Below are 19,086 nucleotides of genomic sequence, written 5' to 3'. Positions count from 1 at the left end.
AGCTACTTGGGAAGTTATAAATGTTCTGAATCAATCTTTCTTGGAAACCCTTGGCTGTACAAGAGTTCCACTCTGAAGTCCAGGGAATGTTAAAAATTTACAAGAGCAACTGCATTCATTTAAAGTGACAAGCTCAGTCTTGGTGGCATGTTTTAAAAATCTTCAGTTTTCATCAAACTGCCTTCAAATGCAAGTTGTTATTATTGTTTTGCTCCTGACACTATCCCTGTGGTCAAACATTTTTCTTTGCATGTGAAAACCATTTTCCACTTTTGGATTAAAAAGCACTAGATGGTCTTGTCTACAACTTGGAGCACTCTAACAAGTTTTTAGAGTTTTCTTTTGGATGTCCTGGACACAGACACTTTTTATCTACCATAAATATTTCTTAGCATTTTAATGGTAAATATTTAACTTTTAATTATTTTAATTAATATTTAAATTTACCAGTTTGCTGCAAACATCTTCCTAAGCAGCAGCAACACACATAATTATGTTTTGCATCAAGTGCTTTTTTGCTGACAAAAAAGGTAGAAAGCTGCCAAAAGCTTCATATTTTGCCATATGGAGGGGAAAAAAAATTCTTCTCAGGAACTAGAGGGGTTAGACAGAAGACATAAAATTAGGAACTTTATTTATACTATAATGCAAAAGTGCAAGGTATTTTTAAATGGAATCACAATTCAAAAGGGGATCTCCAAGTTTCCAAAAAGATTTACCAAGTTAAGTGATTCTTTGAACTATTGCCTTTCCCTCAGGTTGGGGATTTAGATACTTTCTATTCTCATCCTTTTAAATTAAACACTTCCTCTCTGAATTGTAATTTCAGATTACAAAAAGCACAGGGTTTTCAGTCTTCTGAATATGTGTGTGTCACAGCGACTGACAGCAGGGTGCTGGCTCACATCTCTTCCCTTTCCCCTGTGGAATCGACGTGGATGAGACAGCTTCCCCCCTCACCTCAGTTCTTCTGTTCTTTAAACTGGGTAAATTGCTCCTCTCACAAAACCGTGCCGTAAGTTCAGGCCTAAACATGGCTTTGACCTGGCATAAGCTTAAGAAGATGCAAAAATGCTGACAGGAACTCCATTTAGTCCTGATGATTTTGAGCAAAGAGAAAGGCATCAAAGAATTTTCAAAGGGCAAGTACAGTGCTACTGCAAGAAAGCTGCACACTAAAATTCATAGAAACATAGAATCCTTTGGGCCAGAAGAGGCCTTAAAAATCAACTAGTCCAAGACTGCTGGGATGGGCAGCAGTTATACTGAAACACTTTCTCTTCATACATGTTTCACCAAAGAAAACTTGAGTAGCTACTAATCTGAGTCACATTTAAAACAAAAAGCAAGAACTGATAGCTTCTGTGCTGTGTCTGCAATATATTTACTTCTACACTTGAAGGGTATAATTATCTTTGATATCAAGCAACTTTATGCTGTGCTAAAACCTTGCTAGTATTTCCTCCATAAAATAACAAACTTGGGCACAAACAGTACTTAAGCATCACTACAGTGATACAGCAAAAACACAGATATAAACTACAGAGGAAGAGAGGAAATTTGAACAGAATTATCTTATTGTGCTAATATAGTCCAACCTAATATTTTAAGAGGTCATCCAAAAACCTCATTTGTTTGCAGAACCAAAGCAGGGTTAGTTAGATTTTGCTCTGTTTGACTCAAAGACTTCTCAATACTTACAATTTCTCCATATAACCAGGCACAAAGATTAGAGGATACAGTTTTAATTATGCTTGTAAAAGTATGAAAGAGGACTGTTGATTTAGATGGAGTTGCAAACATGCACAAAGTATCCACCTATGTTGGAATATTAAAGTAAATGCTGTAAAACCTATAAGTGGGTGTTTTACAAGAAATGTTTTCAGTATCTGTCTAACTAAGCTTTGGAGCTAAAACACTAATCCAAATGAAGTGCCTTGCACAGATCAGATTATTCTTCCTTGCCAAACAGATCATCCAGAAGAGGCAAGTATTTGATCCCTTTCACAGGAAGGGATGGCGGTTGTCTGCTCCTCTGTTCTTCATTCTGAAATTAGTAACCCAAATAACTTTTTAGAACATAATATTGAAAACAAGAACAATTCAAAGCTAGTAAACGTAAGATTGAATGAACTGCTTTATTTCACAAATTTGTGAAAAAGTGGACCTTTATACAGCACATGCTCTTAAAATATCACTACATGCACATTTTTATCAATCTTGCAGGATACCTCATTAAAATATTTTCTACCATTAGCCCTTTTGCAGATATTTTCAAATTAAATAATGCTACATTTTCTTCATAAGATGCTTATACTTGAAAGTCTGACAAGTCATATGTATCTCAGCAGCAAAAATAATAAAAAATAATGAGATAGAAAGAAATCAAAAGTCAACTAAACACTCATAAATCTGTTGCTGAAGTCTATCCGTCAAGTAAAGGTACTGTAGCCCAAAAATGTTGCTGTTAACTCAGGGTAAGTCATGAACAGAATGACAATTGGATTCTAAAGTTGAACAAGATTCAAATCCCTTCCTTTCTCTGTTTTTCCCATTTCATACTGATCTCTTCATTATAATATTCTTGGACTGTACCAAAGATAGCTCAGGTATTGTTAGTTAACTAATAAAATAGTAAAATCAATCAAACTGAATAATCTATACTGGCACCAATTTGAGCACAATTCATTAATATCAGTGCTATATGTCAGTATGACAGTTACAGGAAGGCTTTGGAGCTGATGAGGAACTTATTATCCCAGCATGATGATGACTTTTTTTCCTTTTTTATTTCAGCTTTCCTCCGATAACTCCACATACTGTTCTCAACCAGGGCTCTTAGGCATCAGCCTCTCCTAGGAAGCCCATCCACAGGCTGCCCTCCAAGCAAAGTTAATATCTTCTTCATACCCAACTAAACCTCATCTCTTATCCTGATTGGAACACGTTTCATCACAAATGTACACTTCAACCTCCTGCTTGTTTCACCAGCATGTTTTCCTCCACACCTTCAACTTGTGAAGGCAGCCTCTTGGTTCCACCACCACTTGCACCCCACCTTCACCCCACAGGAGTCATCTTCTTCCCTCACCTGCCAGAAATCAGGTTATGCTCATTGGCTAGATAAGCCATGCAGCTGGGAGGGGAAAAACTGGTCAAACACATCCAACAGCAAATGTATCTGTACCTCTGCTTCTTTCACCCTTGCTTTTTGGTACAGAGCTTAGCACCATCTTCAAGATAAAAATTCTCTGAGCACAGGCTTTGACCTTTTTGTTCCTGTGTTACTGATGCTCATGAGACCCCTTATCCTGACACAATCTTCTGAGAACAGACACTGTTTAAATATGGAGCTATAACTTAAGCACAGAATTCTTCTGTGAAAACAAAGAATACCTACTGAACAAAACCTAATGCACTCTTTGAACTACAGGACAGCTGTATAAAACATGTGGAAGGGCTTTGATTTTATCTGCACAAGATGGAAAAATTCTTATGGCAAAGTGAAAAATAAACCACAATGGGAAGCAGAGCAAACGAGCAGCATTAGGACCTTATTAGACATCACCAACAGTTTGAGATACTACAGAAGAAAGACCTGGTAAGCCAAGTAAGACAGAGGACTCAAGTTAATAGCACAGTACTTGAGGAATATTGGATTAAACTATGTCACTGTTGAACCTGAATTTAAAGGAATGTTATGTTTCTAAGTGGTCTGAACACAATCAAACACATTCTCTACAAGCACAGTAACACATTGGCTAAGCCAGAATAGCAAAACTACATGTTGGCAGAGGGGCTTTAGATTTCTCTCTTGCAAAGTTTTTTACAATCAGCATTATGCATCATCTATTTTAAAATTTTCCATTCAACACAACAAGATGGCAAGATGATATTAACCTCTGCAGTTTGTTGACACTGCATTTTCGTTTACCCCAAGTAGCAGGCTGGGGGAGATATACAAAGTTGATTCACCCATACTGCTCTTGCTGTATATCTACAGTATATTATGTTCAAGTTTCTGTGGAGTTTTAAAAATACATAGCTATTTTCTGAAGTGTCAGTGGAGTTTAAGGTATTTCCTGACTATCTCAGTAAGCAAATAGATCATTTGACATGCAACAATTATATTTGTGGGTGAAGCAATATTTACACCCATTGTTCATGGACAAATACAGCTGTTTCCTCTTCCCTTTTTTTTTTTTTAATTCAAAAAAAATGTCACAAAGATATGACACCTGTCAGGCACAGGGGTGTTATAGGGCTCCTCATCCCTGTCTGACTTCTCTGCCTCATTCTAAACCCCTCAGAAAAAAAATAATTAATTGATGAAAATAGGCACAAATATACAAAGATGGAAAGTGTTGTGGTCTCCACAGGATAAAGCACTCATGTCAAAGTTGCACAGGTTTACAGAATCACAGAATAACAGAATGTTATTGGTTGGAAGAGACCTCTGAAGATACTGAGTCCAACCCTCCTGCCAGAGCAGGAAAAAAAAAAAAAAAAAAAAAAAACCACAAAAAAACCCCAACAAACTAGGGCAGATCACTCAGAAAGGCATCCAGACAGGTCTTGCAAATCTCCAGAGAAGGAGACTCCACATCCTCTACGGGGAGCCTGTTCCAGTGCTCCGTAACCCTCACAGTAAGAAGTTCTTCCTCACGTTGAGGTGGAACTTCCTGTGCTAGACTTTGAATCCATTGCCCCTCAACCTATCACAGGGCACAAGTGATTCTCGACACCCAGCCCTCATGTATTTATAGGCATTAATTAGATCCCCTCTCAGTCTTCTCCTCCCTAGACTGAAAAGCCCCAGGCCTCTCAGCCTTTCCTCATAAGGCAGGTGTTCCAGTCCCTTAATCATCCTCATAGCTCTAAGTTATGTCAATCTACTGCATTGTTCCTTTGTTCAGATACACTGTTTTTACCTTGAGTGGAAGCTTTATTGTTTGGAAAGCAGGTATTTGATTCTTTCTCCAGTTCAGCCCATCCACAAACTTGGTATATTCCACTCGCTTATGGTCATCTTCAAACCTAAGCAGAACATGCATAAGATCACTCAAGGTTAAAGGAAATGTCTAACAAAGTTGTAACATGTTATCTACAGCATACTAATGCATTACCTTTTGGATAATAATTTTTCACTCCTTTATTACCAAACATTGGTAGGAGTCCAGAAAATTACTACCAAACTGTCAGGATTTCTATATCATACACTCTATTCCATATACTTACAACTTATCATTGTCTTTCATAGTAAAATCCAACATGTTCAAGGTTTATTACCTTTCAACTAATTTCATTTTACTTTCAAAGCATTGCCCAAACTTTTCTAACTTTGGGATCTCACAAATGGTGACAAGCAAAGAGTTAGGATGATCAGTGTATGATTCCTTTGTGTAGAAAAGAAACAAGTAGAATCATATAATCAATTAGGTTGGAAAATACCTTTAAGATCTTTGAGTCCAGCCATAAACCCAACACAGCCAAGTCCCACTAAACCATGTCCCTAAGCACCACATATACACATCTTCTAAATACCTTCAGGGATGGTGATTCAACCGTTTCCCTGGACAGCCTGTTCCAGAGCCTGACAACCCTTTTGGTGAAGAAATTTTTCCTAATAACCAATCTAAACCTCCCCTGGCACCACTTAAGGCCAGTTGCTCTCATCCTATCACTTATTACTCAGGAGAAGAGAGACCAACACTCTACTCACTCCAATCTCCTTTCAGGCAGCTGTAGAGAGCGAAAAGATCTCCTCTCAGCCTCTTTTTCTCCAGGCTAAACCATTTCAGTTCCCTCAGCCACTTTGCATAAGACTTGTGCACTAGACCCTTCACCAGCTTCATAGAATGATAGCTTGATAGGTAGAATGATATGAGACAGCTGTGCTATAACACAACTGACCTGCTGTATATGGCTTCTATAATAATTTTCTGAAAATAAGCAGTCCTTCAAAAATGCTGTTTGTACACACCTTGGAATCAATATACAATTGACAAATGCACAGCTCTCTAATTTGTGAAATAATAGCCAGATTTCAAAATCCAAACCCTTGTCATTTGGCAGTTGTTTCATGGCACTGTTTCTACGCAATAAGTATATATTTGTGTCAGACATGAGTGTCCTCTAAGAGCATGAAGATACATATGCTGCCAGCTAAGGTCTATAGGTACATGTGGAACGTGCCATCTCTCTCCCTCAAACTTGTAAAATCATTACCCTGCACTAATAAACCCCATGAGAGCAGAGCTGAAGTCTACACCATCCTTCTGCCACTGATTTGGATGAAGCAGCTTCAGAAAAAAGTCCTCAATTCAGCAAAACACTTAGGTGATTAAGGCACTTGGAAACCATTGCTATTTCAGAGGGACTAGTCAAATGCTTGAAAGATACCTACATGCTGAAGCTACCACACAAATAATTCTTGAAATGAACAGCTTAACTGCTCTGCAACAAATACTGTACTAGCAGCTTCTGTGAAAGACATTTGTCTCACCTAATATCACCTACATATAAAAGAGACCTGGTTTAGGCATATTAGCACACCCTGGAAGTGAGTGTTTCACTGGGATCCATAGAGAGACATATAACAACTCGCAAGACTCAATATCTATTCTTTGGTGGCAAACATCAGGTTAAACAATTTTGCCCTGTAATCTGTTGAGACAAATATTACTGCACCAGAGCAAGATCACCTCCAAGAAACAAGTATTTTAGAAAATAATTTTACCTTGTTCTTAATGAAATACCACTGGAGAAAACCTGGGCCCCAAAACCCTTCAATCACTGAAGAGGGTTCTGGTAAAAATTAAGAATGAAGGGAGAATTTACACCACAAACTGGGAAAACAATACCAGAGAAGAGGAGAAATAAATCTAGTGACAAAAATAAACTGCAATAAAATGCAACTCATCCTGTCTTTCTTCTCCCCCCACACCTTTCATTTAATAGCCAGCAGGAGAGATAACAACAAAATATATTGAGAGCCATAAACAGAGATGCTAGTGATAAACTGGAATGTTAAGTACAGTGAGTTATGCTGAAGATGAAAGCGAAGTCAGAAAAGAATGCTACCGTTACTAGTATTAAAGAGGAGCCTGAAATATTGCCATGAAAAAGCCTCCTATGATAGCTTGCTTCTTTATGATAGCTCACATGCAAGTTAACATTTTCATAAAGCCTTACTTTTGGGGAATATATCCAATATACAAGAAAATTCTCATTCTCACTTCTAGGGGCTTCTTGATTATTTCAGGTTTTTGACGGTGTCAATTGGGGGGAAAAAAAGAGGGTTGCATTAGAAGTAACAAGACAATAAAAAAGCTTATACTTCTTGGGCAAAAAACTATGGCACATAGATTTTGAGCCTCAGAACTACCACAACTGTTTTTTCTATTACTATCGATGTATTTATCTTCCACCTGTTGTGAAAAGTCAAAAGATTAAGTCCACTGATAAGATGCAGAGATGTATAAGCAGAATTTTTAAATAAAGAACAAGTGAAGGAGTTTAACTGCCTAAACTTTATTTTAAGGCAACGAATTGCTTCAGCTTTTGACAAACATTCACAAGGAGAGAAGTCTGTTGATGTGGCTGAACTAACAAACTGAGATTACAACATAAGCATTAAGTTGACTATAACCAAAGATTTTAATATGGGCAGAGGAAATGGGATTCCTAAATCCCATATTTAAATAGCTACAGAAAGTAGCTTAAAATATTACCCTAGAATAATCCAGAAAGAAAGAAAAAAATCTACTATTTAGATCTGTTCCCTGCTGTTACTTATTGCATCAACCCAGTAAAAGCACACATTTGCAATTTAGCACAGAGCATCCAGATGGACTGAGGAGATGTTATCAAATCATGCATTATTAAGAAAGACATGTCATACATTTCAGGGGTTAGAATTAATATGCCTGAAACTGACAGTGCTCTTCAGGAAAGGAAATTATATTTGTCTTATCAAGAAGATGCAACAAAGATCTCTTGAAACCATGCTTCTCTTCAGTTTTGCCCTATGACTTCACCAACGCATGTGATTTTAGGCTATGAAAGTCACTCCCCCTTCCCTACCATAGTTTGCAGAGTTGTTTTTTTTTATCTTGTGACATTACAGAAATAATTGCACATTCCTGCTTCTAAAAATATATTCATAAGGAAATAGTCCCGATACATGAAAAATCTGGTTAAATCACATTAGGACCATTCCTGAGTATGCTTTGGTGAGTAAAGGTTACTTTAAAAAATATTTTCCTTCTCATCAAGAAATTTGTAACCCAAACATTTATGTAAAATGTTAATGTACATGCAGAGGTTTTTCAATTATTCAGTTTTGAATAACATTTATTAAGGTGTTCATCTGATAATTATGCTGTTTAAATCTTAAAGAAAATGTTGGGATTTTTCAGCCTGTTTGACAGTCTCTGAGTAAGGCAGATATACACCTAATTGTCATAAATTGCTCATATGAAAAGATTTAAAAGAGCAAGCACAGACAAGTCAATGCAGCTAATCAGTATGAAGTAAGTAATGCCTAAAACATCTTTAGTATATATTTATTCACATCTTGACCAACAATAGATTAAACCATCGATTTCTCAACACACTGAGTAACATAAAGAATTTCTTTTAAGAGATCCAAATATTAATGCTAGAGAGTCTTTTCATCACAAATGGCGCAGGGATTCCCAGGCAGCAAAGGTAATGAGCAGAAGACAGAGTGCAGGAGAATGATCTTGTGACCATTTCCAATTTTACTTCTTCTACCAGGACACTTGCTGTAGCATGAAAAGAGGGTTTGTTCCCTGAAATAAATAGGTCAGCCCTAACAAAACAAGACAGGTAGGTAGGCAGGCAGGAACAGCCTGTCCCAGCTTAATAGTGGCTTAAGAATTGGAATGACCATGTAGGAGGCACACTGCCACCAGGCATTGATACCTGACAATTAAGTTTTTCAAAAAAACAAGTGCACCTCCAAAGTCAAACAGACTCACCCTGGTACTGTGGAGAGGTGAAGAACCACATGGCTGCTTCTAACAGAAATTAAGGTGTATTTTTTTAAATAGGGACATAAGCTTAACAACTAAAGTAATGTGGAACAATCAACACATGATACTTGGAAACTTGCCACCCATTCTTTATTCCCTCCTTTTTTTCTTTATTTATCTGCCAGCTGTTTATATGCCCTGTGGGAAAGAACTGCATCTTTTTAAGTCCTTGTCAATATACATTTAGCATTGCATTAAATAAAAATAACAGAAAAAAACCCCAACCCTAACTTAATTACTTAACCACTTTAGGAACATATATTTATTGAACAAACCATAATTGTTCATTATGCCTGCATAAATGCAAAGAAATGTTTATAGCAACTTCTGCAGTTTTCTGGCAGAAACAATTGTGTGGCATCTGCATCACTTAATATATTGTGATTTAAAGTTTGTCCTGTCCTGTGATTTAAAAAGTGAGAAAATGTTGATGGAGAAAGGAAATACTTTTCAATAAGCCATCTCAGGTAAATTGGAAAAATGGACACATTGTTGGGTACTTAAATCCTACTATTACACTTTCCCACAACTAAAAATATAAATTTACCCTAGATGGACAATTTGAAAGGGTCTTACGAAACCTCAGTCTTTGTGTTAATTCTCCCTACATTCTGAGGAAACTGAATGGTCTTTGGGTTCAGTAAGCCAAGTCTTGGGTCATCTGGAAGTGATCACAAAATTAGACAGTAACTTCTAGTCCCATTCCATGCTTTTAATAAGTGACAGATCATTGCAGTATGATTTACAAATGTAAATAACAAATACTTTAAGAGTATTACCTTTCAAAATGGAAAAATAACAGCATTAAGTCCTTCAAAAAGTCTTTGTCACCTAATCTCAGATAGCAAAGCTGAATAAACATGCAGCTTCAGTCTTCAACTATTATCTGATCACATTGTCTAGCATAATTTTATAGCTGAATAGGGTCCAACTAGTGCATTAGCTATATATACTGATTTTATGGGAATCAATCCAAAAACTTTTATTGCACCACTTTCTTCCTTGATAAATACAGATACACACAGTAGGAACACCAGCACCACTTGCTTCAGAAGCATCAATGGACACAAAGGACACAAAATAATATGCTTCCTCATGCAAAAAAAAAAAAACAACCACAACTAACAAAATAAGTAAAAAAAACCAACACACAAATAAGCCCCCACAAAAACCAAACCAACCAAAAACCAAAACAAAACCAACCAACCAACAAACAAACGAAAAACCCCACCCAAAACAAAACAGGAAAAGAATACTGTTGACAAACTTTGCCATGCTGAATTGTATGCTCCTCAGGAGTGAGACTGTTCTTCATTAGCATAAACCAGCCTGCTTCATGATTCTTAAGTCTTAAAGAAAACTACAGGAGGCAAGACGAAAGGAAAAGTCTGCCTCTCATTCAAACAACTCTGCTCTTCAGGTTCCAGATTACTGGGAATTAACTCCTTAAACAGACTTCAATAAAACCTCTCCCTGACTCTGCACCCTCCTGAAACAATAAGCTTACTAAGCATTGGTAACTGCACACATTATTAAGAATCTGCTATGAAAACCAAACTCACAGGAGTGATTAAAACACCATAGATTACTCTGAAGTCTAGTCTTCAATACAAGGGCACTGAATACTAGTTCTTTTTACTTCTATTTCCATTAATACTGCTAGCCAAGCAATTTAACAATTTCTTGGAAACAATTAAATGTGCTACAGAAAAATATTGAAACCATGTCAACACTCCTTTTCCTTTCTAAAAATTACAACAAAATCTGGTTCAGATGAGATTAATACAAGTAGCAAACCACTTTTATTTACTACTGATGCTGTCTACTTGATTCAAGGACATTTTATTTTATTCGCCATGATATGTTTCTGAAAACTCACATACTACGCTTTCATGAGATTGTTTTTACTTCATATATACACAAGAACAACTGAAGCAAAAAAAGTGAATCTCACTGATAACGATAAGTATCAGTAGCTGATTCCTATAAAACTAATTCCATAGAATTCTGGCAAAGCCCAGATGATCTAACATGCCAGACAATATGAAGAGAAGTTTCTAATATGGATGCGCTGTAGCTGATTATAAATATTCTATAAATAAGAATGTCCACATGTGTCTAGGGACCTTTAGAAGTCCCTTCCAACCCAATACATTCTATGACTCTATGAAAATCAGCATCATGAAACAATTAACATTATATAGATTAAAAATTCTTAAGAACTCTGTCTGCAGGAGACATTTAGCTTTGATTTGCACCCATGCATGCAGGTCATACTACCTGTACTTAACTTACATGGTCAGTAAAGCTTGCAGATCATCATCAGGGAGGGGCAACTTAAAGGACTTGCAAATAGTTCTGCATGTCTCACGGGGAAGCACTCCACATCTACACAAACAAAAAGAGAGGAGGAGAAGTGTGTATTAGGTATTTTCCATACTTATTTCAAGTGAATGTTGCAGTGAATAGGAAAACACACGAGGAGTATCATAGTGGAGGTAAACAAAACAAGGTTTTATGAAATGTAGCTATTACAAAGCCAAGAAACTTGAAGTGCACATGGTGGCTTGTCCCCACACACTAAGCACCCTAGTGACTCTTAGTGATTCTTTATCTGTGACATCAGAGAACACAAAGGGTAAATAAGTCATATAAAAAAATCAGCTACAAGTCCTTTCTGTTTCCCCTTAAAACACTGTTTATCCTCTTTGATTTAATATATGTTGTTTTAGCTGTGAGCAGACATCTAATGATGTCACAGAATGTTCAGTACAGCAGCTACAAAAAAAAGTACACAAACAATATGAAAAAGGTTATCCTTTTCTTATGAAAATTACAGTCATCCCAGTCTACTGTCAAGTGCTGAGAGAGGCTTCACATTACAAATAATATTCTTTGGCTGTAATGTATCATTTGCTCAGCAAAAAAAACAGAAAGTAGTCAGGTTTTCAAGCAGAGTTTCCCAAATAATAGCTTTGGATAAATAGAGGAAACTTACTTTTCACGGTCATTGTATATAAGCACTGCAGACAGCTGTTCGAAATTCTCAAAATTATTTTTCTTCAGTTGTTCTTGAGCCACTGCAAGGAGGAAGTGGAGGTCCATTTCATATTCATCTCTCACACCATAATAGCGCCCAAGAGTGATAATTTCATGGTCTGAAAAGGCTCCATCTGTGATACTGACTATTAAATTTCTGTTCACAAAAACAAAAGCCCACATGAGTTGTAAGTAAAGGAGTTAAAAACAGTTAATAATCACTATTTTTTTGGGGGGGGGAAGGATTAAAGTGCACTAATTATAAAATGCTGTGTTTAAATCTTTAAAGAATGCATTCACTGAAGTTTGAAATCCAGACTTGTTCAAGGAGTTATAACGGAAACTACCTGAACTCTTAAACTTTTGCAGGATGGCCACACTTCCTCAGTAGTTTGCTATACATAGAAAAATACACAATAATGATGACTGAAGCCCTTTACCATAGATGCAGTCCTGGCACAGACTATCAGCAGAGATTTTGTTGTTGCATTTATCTGAGACAAGGTATTACCCTCTTCTTTTCCTAATTATACTTTGCATTTTGCAGTAGTACATAATTATCCGTAAACTCAAAGCATGCACAATATTTGCATAAAATAGACAGAAAGAATTAACAACACAGAAAAGCGGGGTAGAAGATCCCAACAGAGAACAGATCAAGTTTCAAACCACACCCCAAAAAGCATTGTGAAAGCTGGCCCTCATGGGTAGCATTCAGGGGAAAGCTAGGGGAAGGGAAACAGAAACTGGTCTCTGTCCTCTCCCAGAGAGAGGACAGAAAATTACATCCAACTGGTAATCACAAGCCCTGCTGGCAAGAATGGAAGACCTTTTGTCTGCAGCAGCAAGACCAGTTCATGGTTGGACACTGCCAGTACAGAATCAGACCCACACAGGGAAGAGCTTAAGATTCTCTCTCCTAAGATCGCTTGTGCAGCTCAGACAAATCAGCCCCATCCTAGGAAGAAGAAATGTTCCTGAGATCCATCTGATGGGCAAGTTATCACACTGAATCCTAGAATCATAGAATGTCTTGGGTTGGAAGTGACCTCTAAAGGTCATCTAGTCCAACCCCCGTACAATAAGAAGGGACACCTCACACTAGAACAGATTGCTCAGAGCCCTATCAAACTTGACCTTGAATCTCTCCAGGGATGAGGCCTCCACCACCTCTCTAGGCAACCCGTTCCAGTGATCCACCACCCACATATCAAATAACTTTTTCCTAATGCCCAACCTAAATCTACCTTTTTCTAGCTTAAAACCATTACCCCTTGTCCTGTCATTAAATGCCTTAGTGAACAGGTCTTCCCCAGCCTTGTTATATGCCCCTTTCAGGTATTGGAAGGTCACTATAAATTCCCCCTGGAGTCTTCTTGTCCTGAGGCTGAACAGCCCCAACTCCCTCAGCCTGTCTTCATAAGAAAGGTGCTCCAGACCTCTGACCATTTTCATGGCCCTCCTCTCCACATGCTCCAACTGGTCCACACCTTTCTTGTGTTGGGAGCTGCAGAGCTGGATGCAGTGCCCCAGGTGAGGTCTCACCAGGGCAGAGTAGAGGGGCAGAATCACCTCTCTCGATCTGCTGGCCACACTTCTTTTGATGTAGCCCAGGATGCAGTTGGCCTTCTGGGCTACAATTGCACATTGGTGGCTCATGGTAACAGAGCTAAAGTGATTTCTGGGTAAGCTCCTAAAGGTACTTACAGTGTATCAGCAAATGGAGACAAATTTTGGAGCTTAAGGACCAGGACTAGTAATTACAACTCAGAACAATCTGCCTCTGCTTTATATTGTTAGCAGAGGGGAGAAGAAGGATGAATTTTAAAGACTACACTGTCTTTGCAGTAGGGGTTTTGTTGACTACAGAGTTCTTCATATCTCCTGGATGTTGACACAACTTAAGAAAAATACCAGTAATGAGGTACACAAGGAAACTTAGGAGGCTTCCTGTTCTCATGGGAAAAAAACAGCCTGAACTGTAGGTTACCACAGGTGCTACAAGGCCTCTTGTCAAATGTGACTTAGTGTAACTACATTGGTGCTACAATCCCAAATTGCCTCTGGTGAACCCACATTCAACAGGGTTTTTTTAATAACAAGCATCAACATAGGCCTACATGCCTCAGAGAAAATTAAATTACCCATAATATGTATAGATAAACTGCACTAAGAATAAACTTCACCATAATTACTGATGCAATTAGAGCTGTACATTGTGGTATCTGTGAGGGGAATGTGTCAATGTGAGTATATACTGATCTTTGAAAACAAATGGAAGAAAATACTAGTGCTGCAAAAATTTCTGAAACAAGAATCAAACCTCTGGCTGGAGAATAGTTAAATTCTTGAATGAATCTGATAATAGGTCTCAACATCCACATGTGAACTGAAAACAAGGAAACTTAGTATCCTACCAACATGCAAAATTTTATCAATAAACATAATTTTTCACTTTCTTCCTGTCAGAGGCTTGTGCAGTCCTGTTCAAATGCAGGTTTCTCTTCACAGAATATGATTGCACTTACACAGCTATTTAAAAAAGGATGCTAAATGCTGTATAGTGTCTACTTTGAATCATCTGCTGCTTTTTTCATATCAAATAAATCAGAGAGATCCTTTATTGCAGTGGCAGGAGATAAATATAAGGCGAAGGCAAGCTGTTGACAGTCGAAAACCTTATTTGAGATGATGCAAACTCAATGACCAAAATTTAGTCCATCTATTTATATTACCATTAACTTGTCAGTATTATTATTCCACATACTGAATATTATTATTTACATTGTAGCAGCATTCAGAGATCCAGTTAAAACTGGAGCCTCTTTCCTGGATCCTGCAGTAATACAACTACAAACACAAAGAAGAGGACAATACTGCCTGATAAGCCTGGCTCTCTAAATGCTTGGGCTGTGGAAGCTGAAAGCACATAGATAAAATCACCCATCTGAATATTTCCACAGACTGGATTTCCACACATGGACTAGATTTTTCCAGTGTCAGGATTTTAAAGGTCTTTTATTTTCTCAAGTCAGTCAGTGACAATCAAATCACCAAAGCCCCTGGAGAAAATTACTATCTCATTTGGGAATTAAGGAAGATTCTAGTGACTGCTAGCAGCCAATGAATGAGAATCAAGATTCACAAGCAGAATTATATCTAAAATCTTCCTGACAAAAAGAAACAAACTGCAACAATTGTTCCCACAGCTTAGTTATCTATTGTTTTACTTTTTTTTTAATTATTATTATTATTCTAGAAGAATAAAACAGATTGCAATCTGAATTTGGTAGAGAAAGAAGGAACAATAATTAATTGCTTAAGAGAGCTGTTTCTCAAGCTGAATTGAAGATAGGCATCTTTGTTAAACCCACATAGTCCTTTGTCTCTAACAGTCCTGCCAGTCACTTACGAGAAAAACCAGTCTGGACCAGACCATGTGATGTACATGCAACTAAGTTTTTGTTACTTTTTTTCTTCTCTTTTTAACAAAGCTTTCAGTAGTATTAATGGTATCTTATCAGACAGCTTCAGTATACACCATGTATTTATTTCCTGGATGATGTGCCGTAGATTTGGGTTCTGAAACTAGTAGAAGTAAATAGTGTAATTGTAATTCTGCTTCACTACATCACACTTACAGGTGTATTTTTAAATGCAGCACATATAAAATTGCATAGGCAGAAAGGAAGAAATCTGAACAGCCAAATTCAGCTGTATATAAGCTTTAGCTTATATAAGAGAAGTAAAGGTTCAGCTGTATGTAAGAAAAGAGGATTATCATTCTGGTTGAAGCTGTCACACAGATGATTCCCTGTACTAAAAATAATCATTTGTAGTTAGTTATAATCATGAAATGCCAGAACAGATTAAAAATAAACAGTGAACTACACATGAAAATACGAAACAATGAAAAATACCTATTCTAATCACAGAAAAGTATCTTTTGACTTTTCATAGATACAAAGTGCTCCTGTCTTTGTCACTAAAATTGTTCCTTTAATTCTAAAACAAAATACATAGATAGTAAAGTGAGCCTTCAGATTACTGGATATAATATGAAGGAACAGGAACAATATCTACTGTCACTATAAAGCACCGATCTTAAATGTCCATTAGAGGCAAATTCTTCCTCTGGTAGTGTGAATGCTCCCTGTTAGACCCCCCGCGGTGCCACTGCAGGAGGATGTAGACCATCAGTAGGTGTTCAAGCAGGCTCCGGTGAAAACTCAGGCAAAAAAAAAAACCCAACACCGTAGTACCTGGATTTCTCTCTTGCTCATGCAGAGAGCCACTGCGTTTTTGTTGCTGAAACCGAGTGCCTCAGTACCATATAACTAGACGTATCTTACTCAAAGCCACAGAACAGCACTAACTAAATCAAACACTGGGGCAGTTCACCACTGCAGAGAGTATCACTGAGATTAAATATACACTCAACTGAGACTTTTCTTGATAAAATAAAAATCTTTCCCTGATGTTTGAAAGTACAATCATCCCTTCTAAAAGTGTACTCCACTGATCTCATCATACATATGTTCCGAAACATTGACTTGCTCTTTGTGCATGTATGAAGAAACAGTTTTGCAGATGATTATTTCCTAATTTGAAGCAAAACCATAATTATTTATCTTAAACAGTTATTATCTATACAAAATTAAACCTTTTCCCAAGTGCTACAAAGTTTCTCCAGATATACATTAACTTTTAATTTTCTCCACTTCTTACTCTAGTAATAACATTGTCCTTATTAATGCAGTTAATTCAGAATCCTGCTTCTGTTGAGTAAAACATCTGAGTCTAGAAATATTTTTACCAAAAACTGCCAATAACTGGATCATTGCCAGAATCCAGGTAGCCACTCACCTAACTCTACTGAAATTACTATCCAAGCACTAATCATTGCTCTCACTACTGCTTTCCAGTCTTTTCCTATAGATGCTTATCACAGCACCCTATAATTTCAATATACCATGATTGTCCAAAGACTCTCTTCTTTACCAATGATTCAGAACCCAGATAACATTTTCAGGAGACCAACTCAAACATTGCTTCTTGAATTTCAAAACTAATAATTGATTTGTTTGGCTCTCTTAGGATATGCTTTTCTTTAGCCTTTGGAGTATATATTACTGCTGACTTTCCCTTGTTAACAAAACCCTCTGCCAGCACCATAAAAATGTAGACAGATTATAGTTGTGCTTCTGAGTTCACTTGAAACTACTCCATTTCTCTTCTTTTTTCCAGGGCATGGATTCACTCTCTTTTTTTCACACACTGTCTCCAAGTAAATGCAAAACAAATGTATCCCATTTGCCAGCTAACGTGCAAAACGCATCAAGAAACAGTTATGCTCTACACTTTTGGAGGGAATGTGCTTTCATTAAATATAAAAAAAAAATCCAGTGTCCTACCTGAAAAGTTCATAGTTGATCACCTTGGTATGCTCAGAGTCAGTGGCTGCAAACACCTGTCTGATTTCTCGGGAACGAGGCTCTGCTATGTCTTTCAGTTTCTTGAGGATGACACCAATATTAGCCATGGGGAACTTAATGAAGGAAAGCAAGACAGTGATTAGAGAAAAAGGCACTATACAACCAACTCTGCGTGTACCAGGAAGAGTTGTCAAGATGCTGGGTAATGTCGAACTGCTAAGTATTACTAGTTTCTTCATTGTCTCACTTCAAATGCATAAATCAGCACTGTGCTAAGTTTGGAGGGAGGTTTGCTACTGAAAAAATTGCCTACTCCTGAGAATATAAATAATCAAACTAAAATCGTCAGATCATGCACTCTTAGAAGGCTCATTCCAGCTACATAAAAAGACAACCACTTTTGCTTCAAACATTGATTTGTTAAAGCAGAAGTGGAAATATTTAAAGTACAGTTCTAACAGCGTGGACCTCATTTTATACTAGTCCATTTCACTTAATTCTCAATTAATGAAACCCCCCATGTTAAAACTCCTCTTTTCACCATTGGTTCCAATAAGCTGTTGGACAGATGTTCTCATTCATATTAGACTGAGGATGGTGTTTTTACACACTCAGAATTAGAAGACCAGAAATTTCTTAGGAACCAATTTTTCCTGTCATATATGACGAATGCTGATTTCTTCTGAATATAGGTCATTAAATTTAGATAAACAGAACTGGAGCACTTAAATTTCCACCCTATTTTCAAATCACTGTGTTAGAGCTCTACTAAATATTTATTTGCTATACTGTATTTTAGCATAAAACATCTGGATTTAGTCATTAGAAAGAGGTTGAGTTGATATGCCCTTACATCTGTCCTGCTTTACCTAACTTACAAAGCATGATGAACTGCCCAAAAAAAGTTTTCTCTCATTTCTTCCAGTAAGCAATGTTGTCTTAACTGGCAATTATTTAAAATTTGGTATGGCTGGTATTAATGACCTAGTCACAACAGAAATTGGGTCTCACTCTCAATTATGCTGAAGTCTGTCTGCAGCATTGTATGAGTTCAAAGAGATCTAGAAAAGGGCATTTAACATCCCTATGGCACTGCCAGAGCAGTATAAAGTGATCCAAGTTCAATAAATAAATCAGTGGTTGCAGGTAACATTCTCAGATTTAGAGAAAACAGTTGCTGCATATGTCAAAACTGCTCCAGGCACAACCCTGGCATGTAATGCCACACAAGGAAGTGGTGTATCAAAGTGTGGAGCAGCTGGACCAGCAACCAAAAAGTTTTAAAAGATGGTAACTTTTTCAATCCCCTCCCCAAGCTCTTACTGTTTGGGCTGTAAGCACACAGCTTTTTGCTAAAAAGGCAAGGAACACAGACTGAGAATAGACTGGGCAGAAGGAATCAATCAGCCAAGTATTAAAGATGGCCGAAGTGTTCTGTCTATTTAAAAACCTGTCTTCTCTACATTATCAAAGCAGTTATTTTTACTTTTTTTTTTTTTTCTGAACTACATATTCCAAATGCCTACATAGACATTTGAGTATCTGAGTAGCAT

At 37.2% G+C, this 19,086-nt stretch overlaps 1 protein-coding gene across 1 annotated transcript in view; it reads right to left on the bottom strand.

Annotated features, from left to right (window-relative positions):
- Positions 1-1,526: 1,526 nt before the first annotated feature.
- Positions 1,527-19,086, bottom strand: part of EFHC2 (EF-hand domain containing 2) — a 61,513-nt gene continuing 43,953 nt past the window's right edge. Inside the window, exons 11-15 of the mRNA XM_051608321.1 lie at positions 17,513-17,646; positions 12,058-12,255; positions 11,355-11,447; positions 4,932-5,037; positions 1,527-2,047 (exon numbers count right to left, since the gene is read on the bottom strand). Coding sequence (XP_051464281.1) covers positions 1,952-2,047; positions 4,932-5,037; positions 11,355-11,447; positions 12,058-12,255; positions 17,513-17,646 — 627 coding nt within the window. The 3' untranslated portion in view covers positions 1,527-1,951. The remainder of the gene's footprint in view (positions 2,048-4,931; positions 5,038-11,354; positions 11,448-12,057; positions 12,256-17,512; positions 17,647-19,086) is intronic.

This window comes from Apus apus, chromosome 1 (assembly GCF_020740795.1).
Source record: "Apus apus isolate bApuApu2 chromosome 1, bApuApu2.pri.cur, whole genome shotgun sequence".
Lineage (NCBI taxonomy): Eukaryota > Metazoa > Chordata > Aves > Apodiformes > Apodidae > Apus > Apus apus.
This window is presented reverse-complemented; position numbering and strand designations above follow the sequence as displayed.